The sequence below is a fragment of the Dryas octopetala genome, chromosome 3 (genome assembly GCF_963921425.1).
Source record: "Dryas octopetala chromosome 3, drDryOcto1.1, whole genome shotgun sequence".
Classification (NCBI taxonomy): domain Eukaryota; kingdom Viridiplantae; phylum Streptophyta; class Magnoliopsida; order Rosales; family Rosaceae; genus Dryas; species Dryas octopetala.
This window is the reverse complement of record NC_141368.1, coordinates 19,869,118-19,880,109: the sequence shown is the minus strand read 5'-3', so window position 1 is coordinate 19,880,109 and position 10,992 is coordinate 19,869,118. Positions and strand designations below refer to the sequence as shown.

Below are 10,992 nucleotides of genomic sequence, written 5' to 3'. Positions count from 1 at the left end.
ACCTCAAGGAGTGTTTAAAAAGAGACACACTAATTGTAAACTTTATATTAATTTAGATCTAACCTAGTTTGGAAGATTTTTGAGATTTTGATAAAAGAAACTAAATAGCAAACTAACTAATAAATAAAAATGAGAAATATGGGTGGAAGGGTGTGAAATTGGTATAGAACTAAGGTCTAGGGTCCACACCACCATATAATTATTTGTAGTAAAGATCTAGCTATTTCCCAAGAAAGAAGGGCACCTAAGACTCAACTTGACATCCCCACCAAATGTATTTATATTTTAAGCACTAAATAAATGATTCTTTATAATAGATCTTGTTCTTGCTTAAAGATACAACCTCTAAGCATCCCAAGTGAAACCAAATTTTAGTAACTATTAGAGATAAAAAAAAATTGCATTAAACTTTAACAACCAAGCATAAATGTGGAAAAGATGCTTATAACTACCCATGATACATGGCATCACACTACTACAAAATAGCAATCAGAAGACGGATTTTCACCGTTGTGTGAGTTTCTAATTTACCGTCGTCTAATCGATCAATGTCTATTCATACCTCAATAGACAACGGATAAAATCCATTGTCCTGGTGCACCTACACAACGATTATAGATGTACCACCGTTGTATATACAACCTTTAAAATCAATGATTTGGAGGATACCGTTGTTGAGTGCCAATTTAAACATCAGTTTATATTTAATAACCGATGTGTAGAGATATGTTAAACAACGGTTACGTTAAGTAAAGAATTAGTTTTACAACTATTTTAGGTAGAAACACGAGGTGAAATAGTCATTAAAACAACGGTTTATTGTTAAAAACCGTTATTTAATCTATTGAATAATATGTGTATTGCCATGTCTATAGGTTTTTCAAACTACGGTGTTTTATATGAAACCGTTATATTCATGCATTAAGAAAATTGAATATTAACCATATAAACGTTGTATATACTTATTTGGTACATCGATTTTGGGTTAGAAACTATTGTATGAAGGCACTTAGCACAATGGCTTTTTAAGATTTGTGTGGTATGCTTAAGAATTAGACAATGGTTTATGATATTGAACCATTGTAAGTCAAGGGCACAGACCACGATTTTGATCGAAAAACTGTTGTATAATGTGCCTATTTAAATCTGTTTTTAGAAACTCCCATTTGTCTTTGACCACAATGCAATTATGAACAAACAATGCAGAATCTGATTGATGAGATAAGTTGTTTTGGTACAACCATTAATTGTTCCAAATTGATTCCCTTCATAATTAACATTCCTAATAAATTATACATTTACAAAATACCAATTCACAATAATAAAGGATTGGAGTTTCTAAAGTACCAAATAATATAAGATATTTGAAGGTAGTAATTGTATATATGTACCTTGCTCCCTTAACCCAATTTCATTCACAAAACCAGCCATATATGCCATAAACAAAAACCCTCCATATATACCTTTCCAAAAAACTAGGCATCAATCTAATTAATCAACCTAATTGCTGCCATATATATATCAAAATATTATCCAGCAGCTAGCCTATCAATCATCCCAAGCTAATCTAGCAAAGTAATCAATATATCATATATACTCAAAGCTAGTCTAGCTAAACATATGGCCTACGTCAAAAAGGTGTCATGCAAAAATCCAACCAGAAATGTCTACATAAACTGGCCCACGAAGTTTGCCCATTCAGCCCGGACTTCATCGATATCTTCTTGGGTATAAGTGTTGTCTTGCCTTCGTTCCCACTGAAACAAGGCAAAGATGGAGTACTAATTAAAAATAAAATTCAACCAAAAATGCAAACAGTCCAGCAGAAAGAAAAAACTAAAGAACATGCGCGCCCCTAAGTAGGTATATTGAAAAACATAGGCATGCAAGAGAAGAATATGCCACTGTCAGGTTTCAACATCCAGTAGCAAGCATATATATATATATAGTTAGCATCCACAAGATAAAATAGGGGCCTATATCCAGAATCAAGCTCCAATATATTAACACAAGTGATCATCAAACAGGGGCCAATATAACCTGTCCACTTCCACAATTTTGAAAGAATCCACCAAGTATTCCCAATCTGCACCCAAAACAGACTCCCCCAACTAATTTGTTTCCTTTTATTCCTTTACTACATTTCCAAGCTTTCAGCCACAAAACAAATTAAAGCATTATAAATTGCAACAATACATTAACTTCTTTCTCAAGATTCGAATACCCATTTATAAATGCCAAGCAAGGTCTAAACAATTTATAAGTCATTTTGACATGATATTATATAGCTCCTAAGAGTACCTAGGGTTCAAAATGTCCAAGTAAAAGACAATTATCATATCACTGCTCATACCAAAAACATGACCAACGTAATGTCAGGTTGGCTGACTAATTCATACCTTATTCACAAAAGCTAAGCCTTCATCTTCAATTATTTCCTTCATAAAGCGCATAACAAAATAACCACACTCCTTGTCACTAGCTTGGTTGTTGAGGAATGCCCTAAATACAAATAAACATTAATTAGAATGAGCACATATACAGTTCATTTAGCAATTTTTTATTTGATGTTTAAAGCAAACAAGCCAACCTACCGCCATATTTTTCCAAATTATTGTTTTACGCCCTTGCCTATTCACTTGAGCATTGAATATTTTAATCCCGCTGTGGCATGATCGAAAAACCAAATGATTTTAACACTTTCTGAGATATGTAAATGAAATTATAAACTGATGAGAAAAAAATGACAGCCTTACTTGTCCACAACAGTTCTCCATTCATCACCGATCAGACGCCTTCTCATTGGGTCCATAAAATAGACAATCTCCTTGTCCGGATTGATAACCGTCAACATCCAATGATTTCTACGCATTTAAAATTCTCTTTAAATACATTACATGGCTGGAAATGTGTATTTACATTGACAATCAAAGATATTTTAACATTGAATAACGTACTTACCCGGAATTGTAAGGGACTAAAAAAATCTTATCGTTAGAAGACGTGGTGAACCTATCTGCCAAGTACCGTGTTCTTTCCGTTACAGTTCCACACCCTATTGCACCAGTTCGAGCAGGGTCTACGAAACCAACCATGTTTACCATCTTTGATCTCTTCACCACATTGTACAAGTACCTAAAAAATATTTAGCAAGTCAAATAGCTAGCATGATTGAATAATCTCATCTTTTTTGCTGGATATTAATATGTAAAAATCCCCTATTCATTTTTTTTACCTCATGTAAACCACAATGCAGTTGGCTGATATTTCAACCATGCCACCAAATTGGGTAATATCTTCGTACAGCATGTAGGTTCTACGAGCTGCCCCAAAAACGTCCGCCTCTATTTCAAAGTTGATTGTTAATCCCTCATTCATTACATTTTGTGCATACATGCACAACAACTTCAGTGGCGTAGGCATTGTTTGCAGGTTCAACACAATCCCTTTCATCCTATGTTGCTTCTCATCTTTCGCTTTCTTCAACACAATCTTGTCAAGTGAGCACACATCCAAAGCACATATAACATTATAAAAATTAATTGTAGGGCTGGGTTTCAATTCATTCAAACCTCAATGGAGTACTTATAATCATTAAAAATCAATATGTTGTATTATTTGACTACTTAATTTGTACATGCAGCAGCTGCCAGCTTGCCAAGGTGTGTCGTCTATGAGTCAAATTATAAAAGAGTGTCTATGAGTCATATTCATGGTTACTTAATGAGAAAAATTAAGGCTAGCTAGCTTTGTAGTTAGGCAAGGGAGAAATTGATCTGATGAATACAATGCATATTGCAAAGAGGGGTAATGGCCAAGTATTATTATAAATTTATAATGTAGATTCAAACAAGGTTTATAGTCAAATTATTGTATGTTAATTCAGAGGATTGAGCCACTTAGTTTACAGTCATACTAGCTATATAGTATGTATGATTATATGATGGTGAACTCCAATGAATATATGTTATAGTGGTTTATTATACATGTGAACAAGCTAGCTAGTGGTTTCTCGTGCACTGCCATCTCACAACAAATATAGTATTAATTAGCTCACATACAGATTAATGTAGGGAAAATACTTTGGGTTAAGTTGGGATGAAATATATACCTTCAAAACAATTTTCTTGTCCTGCCCAGATTTCAGGTGGACACAATCAGCATCCACATCGATCTTCTGCGTGTCTTTCTTGTCCACCTGTTGTTCAGCATTCTTCTTCATTATTCTCCACATTTTCTTCAATATTCTCCTCAACTTTGTTTAGAATAAGAGTCTTCTTGACTACATTGGTGCTTGCTTTATCAGAGCCATATCCAACAGTATGAGGAGTTGATGGAGTACCGGGAGTAGGGGCTAACATCTCAGGGGTTGGTCCCTTAGCCTTGGAATTCTTCCCTTCCTCTATTTCATGAATTTTCTCCATCCAATATTTTCGTTCCTCAGCTATTATCTTCTCTCGCTCCTCTTCTATGATCTGTTTGACACTATCTCTGATTGTGTCTTTTATACTCTTTCTTGGAGGGAGCCTAAAGTAAGAACTTGGCTTTACATAACCTCCCACACCTCTAACTCGCCCCGAGTGCTCAGGGGTCCCTAATGCCATTGTTAGCACATCAGTGGAACCAGAAATAGATAATGTGCCATCAGCTACCTGTTTCTTCAAATCCTCCGATCCTAAAACAATATATGTCTTATAAATAAACAAGGACAAATAAAGTTGATTTCAAATTTAAAAGAAGTCAACATTGTCAGATCCAACATTGGCAGGATTATAATCAATACAATATCAGTAGCTTACTTACAATTCTGGCAACAGTCTTCGCTACCTTTGCATTTGGGATCTTCCCACTTTTATCTTCGTGTGCTTTAATCCAAAGGGTTGCCCGATCAAACTCCGCATCAGGCATTGTTTTCATCTTTAAAACAAACAAATGATTAACATCTTAATAAACTTGATTAACATCTTAATATATATTCAACCAAGGCAGTTAAAATTCACACTAACCAGTTCATCCTCCAAACCAGCATACCCTTTACGCGATAGTCTATGATGATACTCATGCTTAGATTTCCTATCCACCTGTTCGTTGTGAACAATAGAATATTTCCACACAGTGAGGACTCTATTTACAAGTTTAAAAACAACAATTGTACAGAAATAAAACAAAAGAAAAAGCTGACATGCAGACCAGGCCAAGGATCACTTGCATGGTCATCCCAATTCAAAGTCCTGGCAGCGCACTTGCATGCAATTCATGAGTTGAATCCAGCCACACAATTGCAACATTACTTATTAATTGACAAAGTATAGTATATATATTAATAACAGTATATATAGTTATGTATGCCTGAATGCTAATATGATGTACAGTATATTAATAACATTACTTATCAATTCAGCCATAATGGTGATATTTGAATCAAGTCAAGGATGAGGATGTAATGGTGATTGCTCTTCTTGAGGTGACAATAAGATTAAGAAAATTATGTTTTTTAATTTTTTTTTTTCTTTCATGAAGCATTACTGCCCAACCAGAAAAGAAATGGAGGGGCTACAAGAATTCAATATAACCAAGAAAAAATAGGCATAATTTCTGTAAAGTAGGGAATTTATGTACAAATTAATATCTTACCTCCCACTGAACCGAAATCCTAGAGTTCACAAAGACCTTCCAATCTGCCTTCTCAATAAATTCATACTCTTTAAGAGGGTCAATTAATAAATCAGGTTGGTCTTTGTAAGGGAGTACATATTTAGTAGTCAGTCTGGACTTGAATTCCCTCCACTTAGATGATGCAGATGCTAACACCATCTTCCTACATTCAGCAGGTAGCACAAAAGCCATCTACTTGCATAGAGAAACACACGTTACACAATTTACATCTTAATAAAACTGTAATTTTATAATGTTTTAGTATGATAATGTACTAGTCATATAAATTTGGGACAAATGTTGCTTACCTCTACATTTTCCCAAATTTTGTCCTTTACATGATCATCCACTTTCTTCCAAGTGTCTATGATAATTGGGACCTTTGTACGTGCTAAAGTCCCAATGTAAGACTGCATCTCGATCGCTGCCTTCCTATGTGGCTGCCCTTTTGCATTGAACTCCACCACCTTTTTGACTTTCATTATTTTTCGCTTTACAATGCGAGGCATTGTAACCATCCCCCTCTTATTCTTTCCATTAACTGAGATCTCGGTGGTGGCAGTGTCCTTTGTCACCTTCGATTGAGATGAAGTGGGCTCAGCTGCCTTTGATTTGGAGGTCTTCTTCTTGGAGGAAGCCACTGCCTTTGCACCCATTGAAGTGGGCTCAGCTGATTTTGATTACTGTAAAAAAAAAAAATAATAAATGATTGAAACCTATAGAATTTACTACTAAAGATTTAATTTTCAGTACCAAGTAAAAACTCATGAATGGCAGTGTCATAGAGATATGCTACAGATCTTTCCAATTAGATTAATAGAACTAACCTTTACTTATCTGTAGTTTCTGCTAAATTTTGCAAAGAATGCAAAGAATGCAGTAAAGCACCTGCAGAACAATACCAATCATGGATTAAAAGCTTTATATAATCAGATACATGGATTAAAAGCTTTATATAACCAGAAAAACACTTAACCAGAAATCACACATTAAAAATAAGCACACAGTCATGGCCCAAGCAAAACAGAAAAACCAGTTACCTTAGATAAATGCCCTTTTGATACTACTGATCAATCCATATACCCTCACCATCAGGTCTAATGCAGTTTGTAGGATTTTCACTAACAATGTCATCAAATGTCTTAATGGATGGAAGATCTCTGGTAAAAGGTTCATGATCCACTATAATATCCCCCAACTCAACATCATAATCGCAATCATTGTAATTTCTATCTTGGGTTGATAGAACAACAGACCATGCAACATCTGCAGGGTCTTCCACGTAAAAGACTTGTTTGACTTGGCTAGCCAAAACAAATTGATCATGCTTGAAACCTATCCTACTAAGATTGACCAAAGTAAAGCCTAGATCATCTATTTTAATTCCATTTGTATTCTCAACCCAATCGCACTTAAAGATAGGAATTCTAAACTTGAAGTAGTCAAGTTCCCATATTTCTTGAATCACCCCATAGAAACACATATATGTGATTATGGGGTTTTTATCTCTCGCACTAGAAATTTGCATTGTATCACCAACCCAACACACGCCACTGTTTTGAACAGCCCGAACTGCATCACAAGTCTTAGTATTAAAATGAACCCCATTAATGGAATAAGCATTAAATTTCGGGACTTCCATGCATGGCCCATTAGCTAGCCAACTCAGCGTGTCTGGTATGTCATTAGTTTCACAATTGAGGTCAGATTTAACCTGGAAGGATAAACACTCATTTACATACAATCTAGGAATTACTTATATAGCTTAGTGCATCCTTTTAAGAAACTAACACTTACTCGATTCTTTAACCAAAGAATGAAAGTGCGATTGTGCTTATCTTGCAGCCACTTTTCATTTTTTTTGAACCTAGGATGTGTAGCCTTCAAATAGCTCATATGCTCACTACAAAAAATGTTAGAATCCTCAATTAATATTGACAGTTGTGCTACTCAAAGACTTAATTAATGAACATGAAAATGAAGTCAGATATCCCTTACGCGATATAAGGTGTCACTTCATTTGTATTCTCTAATACAAACAGATGGGCTTGGTCCAAAAGCTCACGATCAACCCTATGTATAGAAGCACCGGATAAGGGCTTACATTCCTTAGAAGATCCCTGATTGTGTCTTGATGGGATTCCAACAGTACTGGCACGAGAAAGATGTTCAAAGCAAAATTCCAAAGCTTCTTCAGCAATATAACACTCGACAATGCAACCCTCGGGTCGATACCGATTCCGAACATACCCCTTTAGTACTTTCATATACCGTTCAAACAGATACATCCACCTAAAGTAAACTAGTCCACATAACTGAACTTCTCTAATAAGATGCACCGTTAAATGAACCATAATATCAAAAAATGATGGTGGAAAATACTTCTCGAGCAAATAAAGTGTAACCACTAGATCTTCCTGCGTCTTATCTAGTATAGAAGTATCCACCACTTTACTACATATAGCATTGAAGAAGAAACAAAATCTGGTTATAGCATATCTCACAGGCTTCTCCAAAATTGAACGGATGGCCACGGGGAGCAATTGTTGCATGAAGGCATGACAATCATGTGACTTAAGACCAACAAGTCTTAAATCCTCCATTGATACCAGACTTCTAACATTTGAAGAATACTGCTCAGGGACTTTTATACCAAAAAAAGAATTGCATACGGTTCTCTTCTCTTCCCTCAAAAGATTCCAACTAGCTGCAGGCAAATGAGTTCTTTTTTCTCCAACAATAGGTGCTAATTCAGTACGTACCCCCATGTCCAGGAGATCTAAACGAGCTGCAAGCCCATCTTTTGTTTTGGTAGGAATGTTCAACAATGTACCGATAATACTATTGCATACATTTTTCTCAATGTGCATAACATCGAGAATATGCGGAACATGGGAGATTTCCAATATTCGAGTTGAAAAAAGATTGACTTCTTTTTCCAACACGCTCTTGTATCACCTTCCACTCGGTTACGAGGCCACTTTTTCTTCCCAAAAGGTAAGAAATTAAGGCTTTCCACCTTTGCCAATACTTCCTCCCCACTTAATGGCACAGGAGGTGGAGAAAATTCTTGACAATTATTAAATGCAGCCTTTTGCTTTCGATAAGGATGATGTCGTTCTAAGAATCTTCGATGGCCTATGTATGAGCATTTATTACCATGAACCAACCTGTGGGGTTTTGTGTGTTCTCCACATACTGGACATGCATTATATCCTTTTACCACACATCTAGATAAATTACCATAGGCTGGAAAATCGTTTATTGTCCATAAAAGTACAGCTTTTAGAGTGAAATACTCTCCTTTGTATGCATCATACACTTCTGCAACTCCCTGCCATAGACTTTTTAAATCATCAATCAAAGGTGCTAGGTAAACGTCTATATCATTTCCAAGTTGTTTAGGACCAGAAATTAATAGACTCATCATCATGAACTTTCTTTTCATACACAACCATGGTGGAAGGTTATAAGTGACAAGTAGAACAGGCCAGCAACTGTATCTACTACTTAAAGAGCTATGGGGATTGAAACCATCAGCTGCAAGTGCGAGTCTAAGGTTTCTAGGATCTTCAGCAAATTCAGGCCACTTATAGTCCACTAACTTCCAAGACGGGGAATCTGCAGGATGCCGCATCTTACCATCATTCACTCTTTCATAAACATGCCAAGTCAAACTCTCAAATGTTTTACTAGACTGAAACATCCTTTTAAACCTTGAGATAATGGGAAAGTACCACAACACCTTTGCGGGCACTCCCTCCTTAACAGTTGAATCCTTACTTAACTTCCACCTTGACACAGTACAGTTGGGGCAATTAACCTCATCAGCATACTCATTCCTATACAAAATGCAGTCATTAGAACATGCATGTATTTTCTCATAGTCCATCCCTAATGCACACAAAGTCTTCTTTGCCTCATACATAGACGTGGGTATGTTATTACCTGATGGAAGAAAATCCCCAAAGGCAATCAAGGAGTCAGTGAAACTTGCATCACTCAATCCATGCTTTGCTTTCAAATTGTACAATCTTACAAGTGCTCCCAACTTGGTGAATTTATCACAACCAGGATATAAAGGTTCATCGCCATCCCCAACCGAATTAATGAAATCGTTACAATCATTTGAACATTCTTCCTCTTCATTATCTCCCATATCCATTGTTTCGGAAACAAAATTAGCATCTTGTTCCTCCACACATCTACCTACATTCGCAAATGTACTTGAAACTTCTCCATGCCATATCCAAGTTTTGTAACTTTGGTCAACCCCATTTAAATATAGATGATCCCTTATAACTCCAATCCCAAATTGTCTCATATTTCCACATTTTTGGCAAGGGCAATGAATGAGGTTTGGGTTTCTAGCATGCTGTAATGCAAAATTGAAGAATTCTTGAATCCCTAACTCATATGCCCTTGATCTCCTATCCGCATACATTCATGACTTATCCATCTTTCACCAAAAACAAACATATCATTTATAAAATCATACCAAATATTGACTCTATTGAAACAAAACAAAAAGAAATTAACACAAACTAAACATAACCACTATACCAGAACCCATAAATCCTGTACCTTTAACACACATATTTTTGGGTATTGGAGGGGCAGCAGCTATATATGCACTTCAATACAAAATTTCAGACTCCTAACTATTATTCCCATCAAAATCAAGTATGTTTTCTATAATGTGTAACAAAAGTAATGTGAATAGCATCAAGAAATCAACACAATCCCTACAAAAAATAAAACTATACCAAACAAAGTAGTTATTCAACATGCAAGTACCAAGCTCAAACAAAGTAGTGAGTTATCCCAAACTGTACCTAACTACATGCCAGAACCAACAAAACAGGGAAAAAAAAAAAAAAACCAAACAAGAAAAATAAAATGAAAACCAGCCTGATGAACTCACCTTTCCAATCCAATAAGTGCGCAGCCTATATTCACAATCCCCAAGCTCACTAAGCAATTCACCTCTTCAACTAATGCTGTCATATATAGGAAATTAATTATACAAGTTATCAAGATCTAAACAAAGCACAAAACCAAGTAGGAAAAAAACCTTGAAATTTGGTGCTTTTCTAACCACAAAACAGAAGTGCACACCCTAACCCAAATTTGGGGCTTTTATTTAAAGAGGAAAAGACTCGTTCGAAATCTGATTTTTCATACCCATATTGAAATATGTTTTTATTTAACAAATTTCATACCCTAACCCAAATTTACCTGAGTGATAGGCGAAGATGATGAACGGGAGTGCTTCTTTAGTCGATTAGTGTTGAAATTAGGGCACAGAAATGGACGATAAGGAAGGAGCTAGGAGGA

At 35.7% G+C, this 10,992-nt stretch overlaps 1 protein-coding gene and 1 pseudogene across 1 annotated transcript; both read right to left on the bottom strand.

Annotated features, from left to right (window-relative positions):
- Positions 1–1,335: 1,335 nt before the first annotated feature.
- Positions 1,336–6,176, bottom strand: LOC147291666 (uncharacterized; annotated as a pseudogene).
- Positions 6,177–6,718: 542 nt separating this feature from the next.
- On the bottom strand, positions 6,719–10,099 carry LOC147291665 (uncharacterized). Its single transcript, XM_086235998.1, has 4 exons — positions 8,601–10,099; positions 7,654–8,496; positions 7,453–7,558; positions 6,719–7,369 (listed from the first exon to the last, which is right to left on the bottom strand). The coding sequence occupies exons 1-4, from the start codon at positions 10,097–10,099 to the stop codon at positions 6,719–6,721; spliced, it is 3,099 nt and encodes a 1,032-aa protein (XP_086092124.1).
- Positions 10,100–10,992: the final 893 nt, after the last annotated feature.